This window comes from Mycteria americana, chromosome 2, assembly GCF_035582795.1.
Source record: "Mycteria americana isolate JAX WOST 10 ecotype Jacksonville Zoo and Gardens chromosome 2, USCA_MyAme_1.0, whole genome shotgun sequence".
In the NCBI taxonomy this organism is placed as follows: Eukaryota; Metazoa; Chordata; class Aves; order Ciconiiformes; family Ciconiidae; genus Mycteria; species Mycteria americana.
Genome location: NC_134366.1, coordinates 39,439,530 through 39,463,059, shown reverse-complemented (window position 1 = coordinate 39,463,059; position 23,530 = coordinate 39,439,530). Strand labels below are relative to the sequence as shown.

The following is a 23,530-nucleotide window of genomic DNA, read 5'->3' as shown; positions in this document are numbered from 1 at the left end:
GTCCCCAGGCAACCTGTGCCAGTGCTCGGCCCCCTCCCCAGTCAAAAAGTGTTTCCTGATATTCAGGGGAGAGAAAGCACCCGAGAGTGAGAGTGTGTGTATGTGTATGTGTCAAAAAGGGGCACCCATTGCCTCAATAGAGCTGCCCGCTGCAAAGGGAGTCCCGTCGTAGCGGTTAAAGTCTCGGGTGGTGTGTATGCTCAGGCAGCAGCTTCTCCTTTAACATTCAGACAGAGCATCCTGTGTTTCAGTTGGTGTCCCTTACCTCTGGTCCTGTCACTGGGTACCACTGAAAAGAGCCTGGCTCCATCTTTATACTCTCCCTTCAGATATTTATACACATTGATGAGATGAACCCTCTGAACCTTCTCTTCTCCAGGCTGAACAGTCCCAGCTCTCTCAGCCTTTCCTCATAGGAGAGATGCTCCAGTCCCTTCATCACTTTTGTGGCCCTTTGTAGGACCCTCTCCAGCATGTCCATGTCTCCCTTGTACTGGGGAGCCCAGAACTGGACATAGTGCTCCAGGTGTGGCCTCACCAGTGCTGAGCCAGAGGGGAAGGATCACATCCCTCAACCTGTTGGCAACACTCCTCTTAATGCAGTGAAATGCACAAGAATAAGGGTAATTCTTGCTGGAAATAGACATCTTATGACCAGATCTGAACATCTGTGATCCAAAGACCTTACCCCAGGCTGCATATTAAAAGCAGAAGCTCAAGTCTTGTCCGCTGCTAGAGGTGTTACTTTTTTCAACCAACTCTATTCAAGGGAACAACCCCTTTAGGGACTGCTTGTTCTATACAGTGTATTTTGGACAACGAATCCTCACTGCTGCTATGGGTGAACAACAGTAGCTCTAGTTGCCTGTTTAAAATGTAGGTGTTGGACCCCTCATCCAAAGGCCTCCGAATTGCTGAGTAAAGACAGTCTGTCACACAAATGGTAAATAGCCACTTTGACAGCAGGAAAAGACAGGACACGTGCCCTTACAGACATATTTCATGGCATGTGTATTCACACACATACACATGCCCCCCCCCCCCCCTTTTTTTTTTTTTGCTTACAGTAGAACAACTTTCTTTTCCTCCAGTTTGGAAAAGTTCTGTCGTCTTTGTCAAGTCCATGACCACCCTACCCAGCTGGGCTTCTTCAGACACTATCCTATAAGGATCTGTAATCAATAGGAGGCAGGCTCAACAGCAGCCACAGCTCCTTGTCATCTCTTTCCTCTTCATGCTTGATGAGAAAAGGATTGTGGGCCCATCTGTTCATGAAAGTGACATTCTGCTGCAATCTGAGGATAGGCAGAATAGAAGAAGTGAAGAAACATACAAAGAGACTAAAGGTATCATATTGGTTTCTGATAGTTCATTGAAAAATGTCTGAATAATAACTGGAGAATTTCCAAAATACTTAAAAAGGATGATGGCAGCGGAAAAATGAACTACAGGCATGTAATGCAAAAAGTATTCTGAGGTAACGTCTGTCAACATGGTAAGAATGAGAATTGTTTCAACACTACAAAGAATTTAAATTTTTATGCTGCTTTGCTTAAAAAATATCCACCTATATACAATAATTTAAAAGCCTGTACTAACATTCCTGTAGTATGTAGGCCAGTTCAAAAAGTATCATTTACATCACTTTTCCAGTTTATAGAAACGTTAACATTGCAGCACTTGCAATTCAAATATAATCTCTATCACTGTAATGGGGACCCCTTCTGTTTTATATATTATCTTGACGACGTTCTTTTTTAATACCAATCCAGAGAGCATCAGAAGACTCTTCTCATCTCACATGTGTTCTTAATGGAGGATTTTTAGAGGCATCTGTAAATAGATAGGACAGGTTTAATCAGAGGAGATGACAGATACATTTTTTGGATATGTATTTTGGATGCAGTTCTACAGCAGGGATGCTGCATTTATCTCCTACCCTTGAACTGATATATAGATATTGCTCATGCTCTGTAGCCCTTCAGTAAAAAGTCTTTGATCAGATCATACAGCAGATGATTTAGACTGACTGAGGCTGCTATGAAAAGTCATGCAAAGTACCTTGGCATGGAAACAAAAAAAAACCTTAATGAAAAGCTGGAGATAAATAGTTGATCTAATAATACAGAAAAGACTGGGTTTTATAAAAAGCAGAATATGGGCATGAGATCTTTCGGCACCTTCAACTACCAGTTTTCAAAGCTGGATAGGTGAACTTCTGCTCCTACAACAGTGACCTGATACCAGGTTTCTAAGTTAAGGGTCAGGGCGGGGGGAAATAAGGTTCAGTCTTTCATTACTTTTCTGACAAGGTTCAGTTTCTAAGTCCCTTTGTTATTCAGGTGTATAAAACACCATGCGTAGGATTTAAATGAAAACACATGATAGAAGACATGGATCAAGTCTTTTGTGATTTCACAAGTTCATGAACAGAAAGAACAACTCCGTAGCTGCCTAAGTCTGTTTAGGTGCCATCACCGTTTTGAACTTCAAGGGCTCTGCAAATTCAACAGTCTAAAGAACACAAACTGCATGTCAAGCCACATAATTTTATTTTTTGCTACTAAGACTTTACAGTAATTAAGTGCTTTTCGTTGTATCTTTGGTCCCTGTTACAACTATAACAAATCCCATTCCTCTCTGTGCCTATGCTAGCAGCCCAGTTCATGTTAATGCTGGTTTCTGTTCTTTATTTTCCCTCCCTGTGTTTAATCCTATTGGATTGTTATCAGACCTTCTCATGTTTACACACTTACCTCTAGGTATCTTGCTGGGATATATTTTCTGAAATGGCTTGAATTCATCAGGTGGGGGGAAATCTTCCACAGAATGGAAAGTAAATTTAGATTCAAAGTCATCTGGGAAGTTTCAGGGAAATAAACATTAGTCACTGTTAGAGAGCTACTTAAAAAATTGCCACAAGTAATTCCAATTAAAAATGCTGACTTGTTTTCCCCTGGAACTGATAGTGGCTCACTCCATATAAACAATCTCGAGGAGTACTTTTGTGAGCCATCCAAGTTTCCTGGCTTAATTGCAAACACTGCATGGTACTAACTGAAGTTAAGCTTCTGGCTGCCGTTCCAGTTTTCTGCATTGATGATATTGTGGTAATAGAGGTATTCCTCGGTGGTTTTCAAGCCACTTACCTATAAGCAAGAATGAATGGCCAATTCATCAGACCACACAAATAATTCTTAGCAGTCTTTGCTCTATAGGATTGAAGCTACTAAATGTCCATGAACTGGTTTTAAGAATAGCAATATAAGCACACTACAGCAACTTTTCACAATCTTAAGTAATTTTGCAGGTAGTGCATGCTTTCCTTGTCTACTGGATGATTCAAAACCTTTGTGAAAAAGCCTTAATTTTCTCTCATCGTATAAGGTTGTACAAAAATGTTTCTAATGAGTCTAGTTAAACTACCTTTCCCATGCCTGTTATTGCCATGAGAAAGTCTTGAATGAGTTTTTGAGGTCTGAGACACACACAGGCTTTTGTACTAAAATCGTTAACTAAGGCCAAGAGATCTAATTTAGATGGCATTACCAATGATGTGCATATTTCCATTTTTAAGTGGTGGGTAGGGGTCATGAGCTGTAGCCCAGGCTGAGACTCCAGACTTGCTCGTAAGTTCAGTTGTTGGTGATCTTGCTGGTGGCTGTGGAGGAGTAACTAGCTTCCCAGCACCCGTTCCTTAAAAAGAAGCAGCAGGCCAGCACATAAACATCATAACTTAACAAACCCAACAGTAAGCTTTGCACAAAAGTGGAGGGAGTGTAGAAGGAATGCAATATTTGGGGCAAACTTACCCAGCTATCACAGGGTACTTCATAGCTGCTGTTTGTCAAGCCTGACCATGGATTTGCAGCATTAAGTATTAAATTTAAGGCACTATTGGAGTTGGCTGGGGCTTGCTATTTCTAGTTCTAGGGAAAGTCTGACATTCTGAAGTATGGTTTTGTCCCATTCTAGAGGGGAAGACTATCCTTCCACTTGCACAAGAACAAGCAGTTTAAGGAAGAAAAAAAAAACACCAAAACCCAAAACCCACACTAGATGGTATCTCTAAAAGAAAATAATTTCCTGACACTTTGGCAGCTACGCAGTGGAATTACCATTATTCTTGTGCATTTCACTGAGGAGCTGCAAGGCCTTCAAAGTTTACATCTTCTGGGCAGACCTACCACAGGAACTGTGTAAGGGGGAGGGGGCCCAAGGCCTCCAAGTTGGCAGCCTGCAGCCTCACAAAACTGCTTCTCCCCCTAGATAACCAAGAGAAAGGCAGGCTAATTTGACTGAAACTTCCTAAAGATGAACCATCATGAGAAACAGGCATCTCAATAAAATAGCAGTTCATCAGACAGTTCCTGAGCAGCATTAATCACCATCACGAAGCACCTGATCTGCTGTACTTACGCTGCCTTTCCCATGGCTGTCAAAGGGAACCAGTAATCTTTCTCTCGACATGTGGCTGCTAAAATACAGGGTACAGAACGTTCTCTTCAGATGTTCCTTATTAAGTAGCTGTCTCCATTTCTCAAACCCACACAGACCTAGGCTCCTTTTTCTTTTTGTTATTACCTTCATTATATCAGAGAAGTCTGAAAAGTTCCTTCTACCATCTGCTCAAGGAAACACTAGCCAATATCCCCGCTTCCCAAGTAGTCAAGAGAAGCCTTTGGCCCTACCACCTTGACCAGAGGAGGCACTGGCTGCTCCTCTTTGTTGAAAAGCAGAGGGCTGCATCCGTATTTGCCTTTGCTCATCTATGGCTGTAGGTACACCATCTTTTGTTTTATTCTCTCCTGTAACGTTTCCCAGCCATTGCCAATATTGCTCCAGACTGCGTGGGTACCGCAGCGGAGGGATGCAATGGGCAGGCTGGCACTCGAGCAGCTGCAGGTCTGGCAGACTCTGCTGCCCTACCTGAGACCGTTAGGAGACGACTCCTGAGCTGTCGTCGCGCTGCTGGAGACACACCAATGCCAACACAAAAGCAAGAAGCAGTCCAGCAGTCCTAAAACGTTGCTTTCACTGATCAGCATGCTGCTTCCAAGAATCACAGATTAAACTACATGGTGTGCGTGCCCAGTGCTAAGAGCCCGACGTCTCCCATGCTCCTTACACGCCGTGCAACCTATGGGTATTCCTCCCAGACGATGGACCTCACCCTCCTGCTATGTATGCTCTTCATCCCCACCCCTCCAAGCTCTCCAGCCGCCAGTGCAAGCTCCCTGGCTAACCACAGGGAGGAAAAAGCCTCCCTTCTTGGAAGGCTGCTCTCACCTGCGCCTCGGCCCGCTCTCTTCTTCCTGGTCTCGGCCACCGCTGCGGGCTGAGGGAGGCCGGGGGTGGGAGGAAGCGGCAGCGACTGAATACTGCTTGGCTTATGGAACTGTGACAGCAAGTGGGGAGACTTGGGGGGCAGCGGAGGGGGCACGTCAGGACTGCCGAGAGCGCTGCTGAAGGCTGGGGAGGGTGGAAAGGAGAGCCTGTTTGCGGTCAGGGTGTGTGGCGGAGGAGGCGGCGGGGGGGGCGGTGTGGGAGGGGGACAGTCCCTTCCCTCAGGTGGAGAGGAAGCGGCAGCAGAGAAATCGGATGTCCTGCCCGGAAACCCGCAGGGGGGCACGAGGGGCGGGGGGGGAGGAGGAGGAGGAGGAGGCGGCGGCGGGTGCGAAGCGCCTGCTGGAAACTTCGTGGGTTTGTCAGCCTGCGGAGGAGGGAGCGGGGGCGGAGGAGCGGCGTTGGGGGTCCCCCCCTTGGGCGGGCGCTCGGCTGGAGGGGGGAGAGCGGGAGGAGGGGGGAAAGTGAGGGCGGGCTTGCTGGAAGCAGGGGGCGGTGGAGGAGGGGCGGGCAGGCTGGGCCGCCCGGGGCCCGCTCCGGCTCCGGCTCGGGAGGTGCTGGGGGGCTCCGGCGGGACAGCTGCCCTTGGGCCTTCGGCTGGAGGCGAGGGGTTACCGCCGGCCTTTGCAGCGCTGCTGTTCGGTGGGGCGGAGGGCTTGGGAGCCGCTGCTCGGACGCCAGGAAGCTGCCCAGGCCTCCCAGCTGAAAAACAGGTATCACACGTTATATATACACCAGGATTTCGTTCCCGCTCATCGGACAAAACAGTGCAAAGAGCAAGCTCTTCATCTTCCCTCCCCAGTGGTTACCCTGAGCGAGTTAACTAATTCTACCAAAACGTCTCCTATCCAACAGGTTGCCCCTGGTGGAACGGGGCTTGGGAGGTGAGGTCTGCCAGTGAGCACCAGGGACTCTGCGTAGTTACATGACGACCTGCTTAGAGACCCTGCTCCCCTCCCTGTTCCTCAGTCTCTGCAAAATGAAATAGTTTAAGGAGAAGGCGCTTTTCTCCAGAGGCCTGGGGTCCTTCCTATCAGCCTTGTCTGCCTAGTACGGCCCGCTGAACATGGATGAGCCGTCTGCTCAGGGTAATCGAGAGTCCTAGTGAAAAGGCCTCAAAGAACACAAGTAGATTGACATGCATCAACTTGCATCCTTGAAGTTAAGTACTTGCTGAAGATTAAAAAATTCACACAAATGTTACATAAACCTCAATCCCATGGATAAAAGCCAGGTTCTTAAAAGTAGTGCCTCAAAGGCTTCCCGGAACGCACAGGTGCAAATGTTTCCTTTTCAACAGCAAATGCCCAAAGACTCTTGACCTTACAAAATGTATTTTCCTGAGTAAATGTCAAGGATTTCACAAAGCAAGATGTCAGAAAAGGCATCTCATTCTATATTCACATAGTCTGATAGCCATGGTCATAATTTTAAGAACAACTCAGAGCAGCTACTGCAGCTGAAGCTACGTGAGGAAGCCCAGGCACAAGCAGTGCTGCGCATCTTGGCCTTGCCTTCCAGGAAAAAAAAAAAAACAAACCCTGCAGGTAGAGCCAAGCTCTGTCTTTCCCTGCAAATGCCGACTTTGCTCTGTGCTGCCTGAGCAGGCACCAGCTGCCCAACAGCGCCAGAGGTCATTGCTGCGACTCTAAAAGTCACTCCTCATCCATGCTGGCACTTCTTGCGGTGAAAGCAGCAGTAGGGCTCCCACACATGCCTTCCTCCTGTCTTTCTGAAGCAACAACAACCTTCTTTTTCAGGTCAATAAATTACCTTGCTGGATTAAAGCTGTACTTCATAAAATCCAGAGGGCAAAAATCTTAAATATGAATCTTTAAAGTAACACACAAGCCTGTAATACCATAGAAATACATGCTAATGGAGGGAAGGAAATATGACTTCTTTGCCATTTGTGCTGAAGTTGATAACCTCAGATTTCAATACTCTATTTGAGACACAATTAAAAGTTTTCATTAAACTAATGTAAAAAGTCTCCATTAAAACTCTGTACAGTCTATTCAATCTCTTTCCTACCCAGTGTAGAGATAGCTTATTATTTACATTCTAAGGAATAAGGCACCCGAGATCTAGAAAGATGATTTCAAGCACATTAATAATTGAGCCCTCCATGGGCACATAAGGAACTAAGGGTTCAGAAAAAAACCAATAAAAATCAATCACTAAAGCTAACCCCAAAGTTGTTTAATCCCAAATCACAGTTCCCCCCAGCTATTCTTTCATACAAATGAAGCCCTTACCTGGCATGTCCCTCTGGCCTGCTGGTCTGAGAACAGGAAAGCCACCAGCAAACAAGCCTCCCAGAGGCTGCTGAGAGCTGCCTTTATTAATGGCTGGATTAACTCCATCTCTGTTCGTTCCTTTGGGCTCTGTTAAAAAGAACGAAAAAAACCAGGGTGCATCAGAAAGTCATTTCATCCTGCCCTCAGACTCCTAAGACTTGGCACCAAGAAAGATAGCCAAGACCAGACTTCTCCCTCTTTAAGCAGGCTCAGCAAGGAAAGCTACGGTAAATACAGTAAACTACCATTACTCTCTGACCTGTATCTTGGAGCACAGCACCCTCTGGTGCTTTTTAATCTCACATCAATAATGACACCAAGAAGAAGAAGTGTTAGACAACATTAAATTTATCCTTCCAGAATTTTTTGGCATTTTTTATTCTTTTTATCTAGTAAAGAACAATTATTCTGCCAGAGCCAACAATTCCCACTTAAACAATTATTTTATTGAGCAGCTCCCAAGGATTTCATAATTCGTGATTTTTTTTGGACAAGGAATGCCTGTTAAAGTGATATCCAGTTATGGACTTATTATTAAGCATTAGTAGTTGTTGATCTCAGAGCAGAATGCAAGTTTAGAAAATTAAACTCTCCCTGCTCTGTGTCCTAAAGCCATATGAAGATGCAGACCTTTACTGAACTTCAAACCTGCCCTTCAATTTGAGAACTGTCCAGCTGACCGCCACAACTGAGGCTTCAGCAAAGCTCACCCAGGGACCTTACTCAGGAGCACATACTCACTTTCAATCTGTGGTGCACTGCGGTCATTGATTTGAGTCACTTTTCTTAAGCGAGTTCCCTGCTGGATATCAGCTAAAAGTGCGTTTCGTGCTTTTTGGTCTTCCTTCCGCAACTTTGGTACCTCTGAACTTGCCTGTTGACAATAAGAACATTAGATGGGAGGTACAGACAAAAATGCATGCTTAGAAAGGACACATAAGCAAACATGGGATAGAAGATTTGAAATAAACCATCCTGGGCAGCTGTCATTTCAAAGCCTTTGAGGCGAATCAACAAGAACAGCATTCAGTTGTATAGCAGGCAGGAAAGCTGAAAGTTTAACTATAACACAAATCTAATACTAGCTGTGCTAATACCGTTGAAAGGAAATTAGGGGGCATGCTTAAATGAAACGTGACCTCTTGCTTGGCCATTTATGGTCTCTGCCCCACAACTCCAGCTCTGACCGCCTCTCTCCTTCGCTTTTTCCATGCTATTCACAATGCTTTAGAACAAAGATTTTACATGCCACCTTAGAATAAACATCTTTCTGTTTTATCCACTTTGCCTTAGGAAAAAAGACAGATAAATGCATACTGCAGTATGTGTGCATGTGATCATTAACTAATTTAGACTGTCTCTCTGTATTGGAGATTTACACCAGTTGAAGTAGACTGTCTTTAGAACAATACAATTATATTTTAGTAACTTTTCTAGCCTAACCAAGGCCTGTAAATGTAAAGTCAGGTTGTAGTTTCAAGTTTCATAATAAACCCAGAAAATATTTTTATTCTTTATTCTTATTTCATCAGGTTTCCTGTTATAAAAAAAAAAAAAAAATCTTTAAAAACTTTGCATATTTCACTTTCCTGAAGCAGATGTAAACCAGCAAAGCTGTTATTTCTAAACCTATCGTGGTCTAACAGAGGGGAATCTTCATGTCAGAGGAGCAAAGTGCTGCATGTTTCCACATCTACTGCAAATTCCCGTAGGTTAGCTGACTTCCTAAAGAGAACGAATACCAGAAATGGTTCTATAGCCCTTAATTTTAGCATCATAGTCATAATAAAGCAGAACAATATTGTCACACTTTAAAACAAAAAGCCCAACTGGGTAATAGCATTCTGAAAGCAAAACAGACGCTTGAAAATACTTAACCAGCTGCTGAATTAATAAAATGTCTAACTTGAGAATCCTAAATGAAGAATGATACCGGTACGATATTACTTGTGGTTATTTTTGTACTTGCTTAAAAAAAAAAAAGCAAGGTAGATTTGCAGAGCCCCACTAGATGGCACTCCTGATCGCTGCTAATGCCAGCTGCATTCCTGACACCTGATGTAAAAACTCGGAATTATAATCTCGTGACTGATACTGTAACATGTATTATTTAAAAATATTAGAAAAACCCCCACTTTGTTCCATGGTTTCCTAAGTCGAAACAGCGCTGCCTGCCCTTGTGCTTTCCGGACAGCGAGTCCGGCTGCCCATTAAGACGACCCAGAAAAGCTGCCTGCGTAAGCAGCGTTAGACCATGTACCAGCCAGAAACTATTTCCACTCACATTTTCTATACGTTGACAATACTTACTGTGAAAAATGGAAATACCATAACTGGAACAAGGGTGACTCCCCTTCTCACAAAAGCTTTTTACCAGTATCTTGAACTTCACGCCTCTCTACTCCCACTAATGACTTTGCTGTAACAGGACAACCAGGATCTAGTGGGATCTGATCAAGACCTACGTTTAAAATTAGATCCAGCAGCTGTGTTTTCGTTTCTGGGTTCAAGTGTCTGTATATTATGCCAGCTGTCCACTTCATCTCCCTGATCTACTTCTCTGAGCAGGTAGGCTATTGGAAATATCAAGTCCTGATATCCAAATAGCTATTAGGCTAAAATACCCTACTTGTGGCAACTTACATTTGCGAGTGACCCATGACTCGATATCACTTTTACATGGCTAAGATATTAATTTGTTCACAATTTGTAGCATAAAAAAAAGCAGGAACGCTATTCTGCAGGCCCATAATGCAGCGTAACAAGCTGCCTTTCTCTTACGATAGATGCCCTTACTTCAAGCACAACTCCATCCCACACCCCAGCTGTTTCTTCTTCCTCCTCGTGTACGTAAGAGATACAATCTTCCATGCCCAGCCTGGTGGACTCGGGTGATTGATTAGCTGCTGAGTAGCTTGATATGGATTCTCTTTTTCCATTACAAAGTCAAGATGGTCTGGGGTGTAGTGTTGCCTGGTTGCACAGCGGTCAGAGCTCCTTTGGATTTCTTGTTTGCTGCCTGCACTCCCAAGGCTGGTGACAATTCTTGTCAAGAATCGTTTCACCAGGTATCTCACCCACTCACCTCCTGGTGCGAATTCGTGGTTTTACCGTATTGCTTTTTGATACGCAATCAGAAAGGAACCTTCCTTCAATTAAGAAATTAATCTGGGATTCATACTCATGCTATGCCTGCAATACATAGCACAACAGATACTAAACGTGTAAGTTGTGTATCGAGAAAAATAAAACCAGAAACTCTTATGGGTGTCAAATGTTCAATCCCGATCACATGAAATAGAAGCATTTAAACAGGAAAACAAATACATTTTGAGCCACAGAGGAAAAACAGCTGCAAGACAAAGAATGTAATTCTTAGGCTGCTTTCTACCACCCCATCTGCAGGGCTGCCTCATTTATTTACAAAAAGAGAAACACCTCAATCTTTCAATGAAAATCAGAAGGGAAGCAGAGAAGAATGTGAAGATCATTTGTTTTATCAGATGCCAGAGCTGCCTCAGGTAACACAGAGTGAAATTAAATTCCATACTTTATTTACATGAATCGGTAAGGGAACGGTGGGTTCTCATTACCTTAGTAACCAATAGGTTATTCTGCTACTGTTTCAGACATAAAGAATGGCACATTCAGTACATACTTGGAAACAGAACGGAACAAACCACACATGTAAATAGCCTGAACATGAGAGATCTACTCCCTTCTCATCTCTCATCTCCACTACTTTTGTCTTCAGTGTCCTAACTTACACCCCCAGCTATGCCATTCAGTGAGGTATAGGATCAGTGTTTGGGCTACCTGACAGGTCTCCAAAGTACCTGTAAACAGGAAAATACCATTGAATCACAATATTTAGAGTGATGTTCCAGAGTGTAAATGATCAATGATGGAAATAAGCATTTCAAAATTTGCAGGTGATAACTGAGACTGGCAGAGAAATGAATAACGAGGACGGCATGGTTATACATGGAGATCCGAATCACTGCAACTTGAGGCCATTTGAAGAGAACAACAAACCAAAACACAGCACTCCTCCACCACTGGGGAAAAAAAAAAAATTAATACACAATATACAAATGTAAAACTGAAAATTACTGGATGAAAAGTTCTGGCCATACCTCTGAAATGAAAGCCTGCATCCCGAGTGCCACAAGCCTGAACCTGTGGGTGGGCTCCAGCAGCGAGTGTGCATGAGCAAGTGTGCCTGACCTCCTAGCACAGTGCCGTGGCAAGGAGGGATAGCACACTCCCCTGATATACTTTTTCCTTTCAGAAAAATAATGTGAGCAAAAATGGAATTGCAAGTCCAGTTCTGGTCTCCAGATCTTTAAAATTATGTTGAAAAACTGGAGATGCGCAGGAAAGAGCCAACGTGGTATTCAAAAAGCTGGAGGAAACAGATTTTAGCAGCTCAGTCTGGTTCATCAGCCCTGAAGTCTATCTGAGGGGTGGTCTGCCTGCACAACACACAAGCCTTTACAGGGGAATGATGGTGAGGACTCAGGGTCTGTTAATCCAGCAGAGACGGGCATCTGGTGAATTAATGTAAGACACAGCCAGACAAGCTCCAACTAGAAAGCAGCAAGTATGGAAGCAGCCAGAGTGACCGTTCCCTGCAGCAAAGGGCTGCAGATGGCAGCAAATAATCAGTTCCTTGGTTTTCAGACCAAGGCTGGATCCTCTCTGGCAGAAGTGCTTTTTGTGAAGCACAGGTCACTGGGTCCCACACAGAGCTACTTGCCGACATGCAATACACCTTGCAGTGGGGAGGCAGCCAGTGGTTTGTAACATTCTTCCAGTTTTGAGTTCTGTGAAAGTGAATAATTTTGTTTAGCAGAACAACTGTTTTCACTGTATCTATGGATCAAGCAAGGCTTGGCCCTGAATAATCACAATCTTAACACCCTAAATTGGGTTGTATCAGACAAATTAAGATCAGACAGACTTTTTAAAAGAAAATGGACTGAAATCCATGGCAATCAGCACCATTTCTGGGTACATTGCTGCTGCGATACTTGCATCACCTTGGGAAAATCACTTTACACCTTGCAAGACGGATGCGAGCATCAACCTACCCTCTGGGCTCCTATGATACTTAAAATATTTAAGAGGTATACGTGCTCAGATACTAAAATGATGTAAATGCAGAAGGCACCAGGCATTTGAAAAACTTCATAGTAGTACTAATTATAGGGAAGTACTAATTATTATCTTTCAGATTTTAAAAAGCACCCCTGCACACAGAAAAGAGGAAATCCTCTGGACTCTGGGCAGGTAGTTCAGGTCACAGTGGATGCATATACTGTCCCATAAACGGGTTATATTTACGCTGATTTTTAAATATGCTCTTTACTGAATTTGCAAAATACTTCAGGGTAGTGTAGATCTTCATAAACATGACAGTTGCAGCAAAAATATACCTCCAGCCGTCTGGACAATCCAGTAGCCAGGCAGTTGCGGACCTTTGTTTCAGAATAAGCCCATCAGCTAACTGGGAAAAGAGGATGCAGTACTCCAGGTCTATAATAGGTAGGAGCCATAAGTAAGATAAAATAAAGCACAATTCCATCCAAAGGCACTAGATTCTCTTTTATTGCAGAGAACTTATGGTATTGAGTATTTATACTCCTAACATGTAATGAATTGTATCATCACAGCAGATTCCCTTTCCTGGTCACTTTTTATAGGAAATATTTGAAATACAGTTGTGTAGAAAATTTATTTATCTATCTGAACTAGATAAAAAAACTAAACTAAAAAAGAAGTCAAAATACATTTAGCTTATCCCTAACTATCTATTTGGTGAGACATATACCAATAAAATTAAAAATCAATCAATCAATTTGACATGCAGTATTTTATTATGGGCAGAAAGAGAACTCTTTCTTTTGCTGACAATTTCATTTATTTCTGTGAATCTGGTGTCAATCACCCTTCCTCTCTCCCATGCCCAATTTTTTCCCCCTAGACAAAAATAGGATTCAATGCAGAGATCAAGCACAGATATGGGCAGAAGGCATACACAGTGTCTATTTTAGTAGAAGAGTTTGAGGACACCCCTTAGCAAACCCTTACTTTCTTGTTATTATTCTCTGCCATGCTCAGCCAAACCTGCACAGACATGCGCTGAGGCAAGGGATCTTCACCGATGCAGCATGCGACACCTCAGGTTCGGCTTTTAAGGAAGGCAAAAGATGTTGCAGCAAGATAAAGAAAGCTGAACAGAAAGCACTAAGATAAGGGATGCTTGATCACGGAGACACACATTCATGAAAACAAGAGTTCCTGGGCCAGTCCTGGCCTTCTCTGGCATCCAATCTGACATGATTCAGAAACCAAACTTAGACTAAGAAATGCAAAAGAAAAAGTCTACAAACATGGCAATGGACAATTAAAACCAGCATGTAGAACAGCAGACAGGGCAAAACCAGCAATAGCTGCATAGGCAATGCAGTCAGTGACATGACAGTGCCCAGTTTGGCCGAAGAAACTGCGCAGCAACAGTGAGAGACAACTGAAACATCTAAACCTTAATTCAAGGACATGCAAAGCATCAAGGAAGAGCCTAAGCAACTGGAAATACAACAAACCCCCCCAAATATTATACCTATATTATCAATAACTGGAATTCTGGTGTAGATGAATATGGATTGTTCAGGAAAGAGGACAATAAAGGTGAAGCTAGCTGTGTAACACTGTACGTGCGTCATGCCAGAGACGGCTAAGAATATCGAGAGGAAAACACAGCTTGTTTGGGGTTGGTAAATCATCTGAGGAAGGATGATGATTGTTCTCACCGCCCATATGGCATAGCAAGGCTCTCCAAGTAGGAGAGCACAGGGGGAAGAGATGACGACTGGGTCCCCATCCAGCCATAAAGCTCCTGCTCCCTTGAAGGAAAGCCAGGCACAGGGTTGGTGCTCACAACAGTCTTGAAGGGCACAGACATAGAGTAAGGGGTTGTAACATCCAGCTAAAATACCCTTCTGGGAACGCTGCTGATGAAAAAGAGTGGACCAAGAACACGGGGGACCTGCTTGCGAGCAACTTACTCCGTAACGTCCTTCCACTTAACCACAAGCTGCTGACAAGTGTTCCATACGGAGATCCCTGTAAGCATCAGGACTAATGTATTTAAATGAATTCAACTCTTAAAAAACTGCATCTTTTTCAAAACCAGAGCTGACAGAAAAAAAATATTGACAGTAAGATGCCAGAACATTCAAACAGACTACAAGGTCATAATTTTTTATTAGAACAATGATGTTGTTTTGGAACAAGGTAGAATATGGAAGATGACCAGAAATCTCAGTGTAAGCTAACCAGTGTGTCTTCCTTGACATAGCATAGGATTATAAAAGTCATCTATGCATTCGTATCCCAACATGAAATCTGAAATGCCAGAGGAACTTGTTTTCCCAAGATGAATCCACTATTACTAGATTAGAATTATGCCAAGAATTCACAATTTTGTATTTGCAGCAGAAGCAGTTTGCCCAGCAGGCAAGAGCATTGCTTTTACAAAGAATTCTTAAACCAGCAGCTGAAGTCTTCCCTGGGAATGTGCCGAGAAATGCAATTGCAACAAAACCTGGGAGCTTATTAAAATGATAACATAAACCCAGTTTCCAGCAAGTCACAAACAGAAGTACAATAGAGAAAAACGTTGTCATCCTTCTTGCATTTACTTTAAATATGCATCAGGTGTGGTTTCACTCATCCACTGTCAAATGCAAAATAAAATAATCAAAACAATCCTCCCTTCCAGCTTAAGGAAAAATCCAACAAGTCTCAACAACAAAGCACATGACTTCTTTTATTTTAAGCATTTAAAACGTTCGTTTATAAAGCAGCTTGCAAGATCTGGTACGTGCGAGTTTTGGTTCGTCTATTCACAATAGAGCCCTGACCTCTGATTTGAAGCTTTTTAATTATGTGAAACCTCACCACGGTGCGAGACTCCACCTGCATAGTCAATCGCAAGATCAGAGCCGCTTCTTGTGTTTCTGCTGTGCAGCATAGGATGAAACTAATTAATTCTTGGCACTTGGTCTACCTGGGTAAACACGGCAATCTCTCAGCCTTCTTCGCAAGCTGAGCTTCAAACGCTTCCCATGCGCGGGGTCACTCTCCAGCCAACATTTTTTCTGAGGGAACCCACATGAGGGGACCTGCCAAATAGCTTCCTGGCAGCTAATGAAGTCATTGTTTCAAGAGAATGACAGGACCAGCATTTCACGATTCCATCTACACCCAGCTCAATAATGATTAACCATGATCTCAGCCTCCATCACACAAAGTTCTGCAATCTGAGCCTGCTGGGTTGAAAAGGTCATCGAGCAATGTGTGTACTTAGATAGGCTGTGTCTACACCAGCCTCGTTCCTCAACTTCTAGCAAGGGAAGTACTGTGCAAAAGTCGTTACCGATCTCTTCCCAGCGTTTTAGCCACCGCCTAGTCCTGGCATTAGTCCCAAATAATGAGGCGTTTCAGTGTTAGCAGAAACGGTGCCTGCTCTGCACTAGCATCTACCTGCTTGAAGTGTACCAGTAGACACAACCGCAGGGAACAAAAGATAAAAAGAAAGCATAGCAGGAGTTACTCTCTTCTACATCTGTATTCCAGTGCTTCTTTCAAACACCACCAGCAATCATATGCCACTGCACCCAATAAAACCCTCTTCATTTTATGTTAGCACCACTCCATCAGACAATGTAAAATCTTGCGAACTTAAAGGTTCAATCGCTCCTGCTACAAACGAGCAGCGGGCTTATTAACAAGAGTGTACTTAAAGTTTCCCAGTGTAGGTTGCTAAATTTTTGTACCTGAATGCAAAAATGCAACAGAATCAATATGATGATTTATACCTGCTGAGACATTTAGCGCTTCTGTGGGTATTTAACTTACTGACACCCACATTTTAAACATAAATGCTGTCTGTTCTTTCACTAAAAGAAAATATGCAGTAACAGAAGCCACCAAAATGGAGGCAGTATAAAATCAAAACTACTTTAAAATTGTTTCCCAGCAGTTCAGAAAGGTAACAAGTCAGATACCAAAAATACCCTGAGACTGGCTTCAAAAAATAATTTTGAACTTCACCTTCTGATTTCTAAATTTTTGGGATTCAAATTCCCAAGATTTCCTCTGCATTGGTTAAAACAGAAGTGAAAATTCTTACATAAACAAGAAAACCTGAGGCTCTGGCATTGCAATGAAAATGTCAAACAGCACAAGGCTGAAAATACTGCCGTGGGAGCTGGTGACACTACCGCTGTTTATTCTCTCTGTCTACCATAGCAGGGTCCCCAGAATGACAAGGGCTATTACGAGTAGTGATAACAACATATTCAATATGTGACAACCAACATGTATCACAATTTAATCTCACTCTATTCTAAGAACGCTAGGCCATTTCTCCTACCCAGCTACCTGTGTAGAAGCTACTGATTGTTCTGAAACGCCTTTTAGCATCCATGCAAAATTATGGTCAGCTCAAGATAGGAGAATAGTAAGAAACTAACATTTCTTGCAATGTCACCTTCCAGCCACAGAGAGAAGTCCAACTCAAGTATCACTATAATTCTGCGTTCTCTTTTAAGTAAAAGGCTACAAGTGGAATATTAATTGACAGATGGAATTTAATATGTAGCCACTGCATACACTACAGATGGCATACTGATTTTTCAGGGCAATATTACTTTGTGATTGGAATGGTAAATTATCCTATTAGCTCTCTGCAGCTAGGCTGCTTCTAGTACCTGGGCTTGATCATTTACAGCTGGTACCTCTGCGACATGCTGCAACTTCCATACTTCTATATGGAAAATTATACAGATGAAAGACAAACAGAAAGAATAAGAAAAATAAATTTAAATGCTTTCCATTCCATTCAGACAACATGTACAACACATGACATTACGAAGAAACCTGCAAAACAGAACTCACCACCTAAATACATTAAAAGTGGTGACCTAAGAGATTTCCAGTAAAGCATTCAAGATTAGCACATATGAATATATGCAGTACCTGCCTCTGTACCTGTCCAGATGAAACACACGGAGCAATGCCAACCTAGTATTTGTGTTTTCTTTACATCTTCCCCACCTTCCATAGCTCCCACTTACCCTTTCTGTATTTGTGGACTACAAGAGTAGAAGGCTCCAGCAGCAACAGTTCGAGATGCCATAGCTATGCAATTCCACATTTTCCACTACCTGAAAATTAAGTCAAATAAACCACACCAAGACACAGCAGTTTTTCTACATAATTGCGTCTCACTTCTTTATGAAAGCAGACTGGTGTGAGATGGGATACATTATTAAAACACTATAAATCAGTTCCTTTATTTTGGCTGGAACAAAGCATTCTCAAAAAATTGAGCTGCACCTTGCCCAGCCCTTAGCACAGTCTGTACTATGGCCAGTCATCAACAAGATTACCAAGCTCGCACTCTCTCGCTCTGGTATGTTTTACCTAGCAGCAATAAACATTATGATTTAGTATCTCCTGACCTAGGGACTTCATGACAAAGTACTAAATCTCATCTTACTCACAGCTCGCATAAAATTTTAATAAACACATTCCTAAATATTTTGTAATTGGCACTATGCATGATTCTGTTAAGCTTTCAATGTTATGCTTGCACGCCTAGGGGTCTGAATGAAAACTTGAGAAATTACCTTCATTTTTACAATAAATAAGTAGCAGGCATACACACACATTTATGCATACACACACACTTATATGCACACATTCTCTTTCTCATATTATATTTGGTAAGAACAAATGAAAGTACCATATATCATCAGTATCTTCAGCCAAGCTGTTTTACATACGTTGTTTTTCCTCTTTCCAAAGAACAGTAGTACTAAATGTCATAGGAGCAAAACCAACTCCCACACAACTTCAGATAAGCACTGCAGCTCTCTGAATTTCTTGGGAAGGTTGGGGAAAAACAGCTCAACAACATTTGCACTCTGACAACTGCATGAAGGAGGGAAAAAAAAAAACATCCCCCCAAGGAAAACTATCAGCTGATGTTTTCCTTAACACTGGAAATCCTACCTCTGTGTAAATTATGCATTTATCACAGTGTTATACCATCAGGCATTGCTGAGTTTTTTATTACAAGAATAGAAAATAAGGTCAGAGTAACAAACTGGGTAAACACTGACATATGTTTATCTACAACAGAAATTGTATTTCTTTTGGGGTTTTTTTTAGCTAAATAAGAATGCAGTAATTATTAAGATTAATCTACATGCCAGTCTATTGTTTACCATTATTTCAAGTTTCACATTTCTCTCACCAAAGTAAGCATATTCCTTTCTTCTCCTACTCTCCTAGTTTTTAGTATGCCAATAAGGCAAATAAACTCCTGGTGCTACTTTACTGGCTTTAACCATTTGATCCATTGTGATTTTTTGAGGGGTTAAGTTCTACGCTAAGACTTTAATAATACCAGTCCTAAAGAGAATAGAAGTATTTTCTTAAACTCCACAAACATATGAATCATTAAACAAACATCTTCTCTGAATAAGGCACAACCCAGCAGGGCTGCTACACATACCCACTTCCTTCAATATTAACATTTTAATAGCTGATGACTGATCATAACATTAGGAACTCAAATGTACAGGCAAAGGCTGCCACAGCAGTGAGCAGCCTCCACTGCACGTAAAAAGCGAACGTAGTTTATCAAAGCAAGATTCCCTCTTGATCCTCTCTTGGGAGATTAAACAGAGAAAATTTTTAATCAGTCTCAGTGGTGGTATCTATTCCAGGAAATATGACAAACCAAAACTAACCAGAATTCCTCATATGCCAAACTGAAAGGCAAAGGGAGTAAAAGAAATAGAGGGGGAATAAAAAGAAGTTTTTCAGGAGCGGAAAGCTTTAAAGAAAACAACAAAAAACTATGAAAAACACCACCCTATGTGATACACACGTGCTTATAAAATTGAAAGAGCTTTAGGACAGACATCCTAATGCCTCCTTTCTAAGTTTCCTTTATTAGGGTGGAGGGGAAAAGGGAAAGAAAAAAAGATCTGAATTCTGTAAGCCAGTGCCAGAAAATACGTTGGGGCACAGTTTTATTCTGCCTACTCATCCCTCTCATCTTTATCTATGACCCCCAGAAGGCAGGCGTTTGAAGACATGTTCAATTAATCCAATTAGCTATATTTACATTTTGACTTAGCCACCTACATCTGCTATTGCAGATACCCTACCATTCCCTCCTCAAAAATCCACTTCGTTTCAAGCACACTTTAACAGCCACTAGCTTCTCAGCTGTTGGGCACAGGTGGCTCCTAGCATGTCTTAAATACCATCTCCAAATCACTTTAGTATTGCTTTGCAACAACTTTTGTGAGCAGAATTCAGTACAATACTTACAGAATACCTGCAAGTCCAAAAATCTTTGAAAATAGTAGGAAAGAACCTAACTTTCTTCTGCCTTAAGAGGGAGTTAATAGTACATAAAAGTCAAGTGCCAGCAGTGCTTAGGATTTCAATGAAGTAAGGACTGCAAAATCATTTGGGACCATGGCTCATAATATTCACTAAGAAAATGTGCAGGAAAAGAAGGTAATGTAGTGACTATTTCTGCTAAAAAAAAATCTCTTACTAATGAAAGCAAGAGAGAAGTATGACTATTATCCATATAATCAGAAAAGCAAGACAAGTCTACGGTACCCATGCATTAGTATCATGCAAAAAGACAGGATTTTAATTTCAACCTACACACAGACATGTCTCTTTCAACCTAAATCAAGTTAAACTAGTGGATGGCCTGCATATCAATACCACATTTAAAACCCAACTTTTATTTGCTAACATGTAGAAGTTACTCTGGTTTAATTATATCAGTATAATAAAAATCACAGTGCTGTTTACTTTGGAACATTTCCAGGTGTTGGCCAAATACAACCTATTTGTTTTGAAGGTTTTCCTTAAACCTGTTAGGATTTTTCTTCTTCCATCCTCCAGCTGTAGATTTACCGGCTGTAACAACAGCTGGGCAGTTTAGTAGCTGTAAAAGACAGACGCCAAGTTCTAGAAAATAGCTTCCTAGTAAAAGGAAACAGGGTCTGTAGCAAGTTTTCATGGATTCCCAAATTATAAGATTTTACTCTGCAGCTTGGCACCAACTGGAGAGCTGACTCTCATACTGTGCCTTTGCTGAACTCACCAGGCAGACTACAGATCCTCTGAAAGTTATCCCTCTCTGATTCAGTTTTGACAGGGAAAAATCCTTTTGCTGTTACAGAAATAAACAATGTTCTGTCACATTATTTTACTAATTCTTTCTGTTGGTTCATGTGCTCTTTTTAGTGTCAACACTTGGAAGGTTTTAATATCAGACATTAATTAGAAATAAGTTTAGTATGTATCGTATCACCAAGATAAAACTGACCCTAAATTCTGTATGTCTTATGCGCAGAAGATCACATTTGAAATAGAATGATCTAACTAAAATATGGAAATACAGTATAAGCCTTCTTGTATCAAAACCCTATCATGGTAGTGGTTTTAGTCATCAGAAAAGGAGGGGAAACAAAAAGCCAAACTTGTTCATACTGGTCCTTAGAGGTCCTCTTAGCTTTCTCAAGACTTTTACAATTGGCGTATGTTAGAAGAGTCTAAAATTGTCTCTAGATACTTATTGAGCTAAGTTTATTAGGATAAGAACACTTGCAGCTTTTGTTGACTTTAATTGCAGTTGTGGGCATTAAGTTGCTCACAAAGGTCAGCCCACTAATTTCAGTGTCTAACTATAGGTTGTGTACCAACCCAGAAGAGCTGCTAATTGAAAACACTGCTCATGGTGCCCAAAGTTAAAACAGAATGATAAAAGGAATCAAGCACTGCTTATTTCATGTGCTGTCTTTATCTTCCTCCTCTTCACCTCTACAATTCATGGAGAGTTTTACAAAATGGTTCAGCCTGCAAAGTAGCAGAGAGAAACATGCAAGGAAACCTCCTTCTGGAAGGAGATAACATAAGAACATTATCAAAGAAAATCAACAGACCTTCATGGGAACAAAACAGGGAGAGATGCCAGAGAATACAAGGGAGAAATAAAGTTCTTAAAAAAAAAAATAAATTGAAGTACATTTGAAGTACCATGTACTGTTTTGCTAGAGGGACTAACATATACTGCAAATAAGTACAGCAGTGACAGAAAAATATATGAAGAAAAGTCAGGAGAGATTTTATGTCTTGAACACAACCATGCCAGGTTTCACTATTTCAAAAATGGCCTAAGAATTTTGATGCAGAAACAGGCTATGAACAAATGATTGCAGAATACAAGGAATGATTTAAACATGTTTTATCATAGGTACAATAATTGATTGTGAAGGTATGAAAATGTAATACCCTGAAACTCCACTCAGAGCATCCTCCTCTGATTGCAAACATGCTGGCAGGGCACATGTTCTACACACGGAGTAATGATCTGCTACAAGCCATAATTGTTCCTGCACATGTCTAAAAGCATATTGTGCTGTATCCCCAGGAAGACGGCATGTGCTAGAAAGAGCAACACCTACAGCTGAACACTGTGAGTCTTAATAGAAGCTGTAGGAAAGAGGATGAAGAAATTAACACTTACCACCTGCACATTACCAATACAAAAATGAGCTCCCTGTGGAAGTATTCACAAATGCTAAAGTCTCACCACATGCACTCTAATGCCATCGTCTCCAAACTTTTTGATCCCGCACCCCTAGCAGTAAAAAAATTTTTGAGCATGCACTCCAATATACATATATTTATTTATTTATAAATTATACACATGTATGATTGAAGTTCTAGTATTTTCTTCCCGCACCCCAATGGATTATCTCACACGCCCCGCTTTGGAGACCAGTACTCTAATAAACAGAAGAACAAAAGGCAGCAAAACAAGCATCTGCCCCAGATATTTGCTATGAATATCCACACCAAAATCCTGGGGGCTCTGAGCTGGCTACTATAGCTAAGCTTTTGCTTATAGAGATTAAAAGTCAATCTTACCAGAGGTGGTGGTGGAGGGGGCCCTCCAGAAGGTGGTGGAGGCGGTGGAGGAGGAGGTGGTGGCGGCGGCGGCACAGGCATCCGTTAAGATTTCTAGCTTCACGCAGTTATGAAAAATATAGCCAGTCTATGCCCTTGAGGGGAAGGAAGGGAAGAGAAAGAAAAGTGGGAAAAATAAAAAGGAAAAAAAAAAAGAAGAGGAACGTGTTTATACACTGTCAGCTTAAGATCAGCCAAATTTCTAGCTCTCAGCAGACTGAAGACTTTTATACTGCACTGCTTCCAAAACTACAGTACGAACAGCCTCATTATAGTTATCTGATGACAACATTCATCTAAAGAGCAAGCTCACAGATCTGGACAAGTGCCATGAATACCAAATGCATAGATGCCAACCTGTCCAGCTTTAACTATTATGGCTTGCCTTACTGTAGCCCACAGCCCTGAAATGCAGTTCTGCAGAGAACAAATCATAGGCAACCACATGTAGACACTCCTGCTGGGACAAAAACTCCATTGACTTTAAGCCAGAGGTTTGCTGCTCTGAGGACGGAGTAAGGAACTTTGTAAGGTTCACTGGACTTGCTCCAATGTTAAAAAGAAAGAAAAAAGAAAAAAAAAAGAAAAAAAAAAACCACATGACCGAATAATAAATGAAGAAATAATTCTACAAATTAAAGCTTCTGTTACCAAATGGCAGCATACAAGGACCAGACATTTCAAGTATTAAAGTCACATGTGTTTTTCCTACCATTTTTAAATGTTAACTTTTCACAATTCTTTAGTAATACATTGACTAAAAAGACACTTATCTTCCAAAAAAACCTTTTTATCACTCATTG

At 41.8% G+C, this 23,530-nt stretch overlaps 1 protein-coding gene across 3 annotated transcripts; it reads right to left on the bottom strand.

Moving 5' to 3' along the window:
* On the bottom strand, positions 1-22,902 carry WIPF3 (WAS/WASL interacting protein family member 3). Of its 3 annotated transcripts, XM_075493056.1 has the most exons (8): positions 22,689-22,902; positions 8,388-8,520; positions 7,605-7,733; positions 5,290-6,048; positions 3,550-3,696; positions 2,757-2,858; positions 1,765-1,833; positions 1-1,295 (listed from the first exon to the last, which is right to left on the bottom strand). In XM_075493056.1, exons 1-7 carry the CDS (start codon positions 22,767-22,769, stop codon positions 1,793-1,795), a joined length of 1,392 nt encoding a protein of 463 aa, XP_075349171.1. In that variant the 5' UTR covers positions 22,770-22,902; the 3' UTR covers positions 1-1,295; positions 1,765-1,792. The 3 variants fall into 3 exon arrangements, with proteins under 3 accessions (XP_075349171.1, XP_075349170.1, XP_075349173.1); XM_075493055.1 differs by having other exon boundaries at positions 1-1,833; positions 22,689-22,901; XM_075493058.1 differs by lacking the exon at positions 22,689-22,902 and adding an exon at positions 9,957-10,084 and having other exon boundaries at positions 1-1,833.
* Positions 22,903-23,530: the final 628 nt, after the last annotated feature.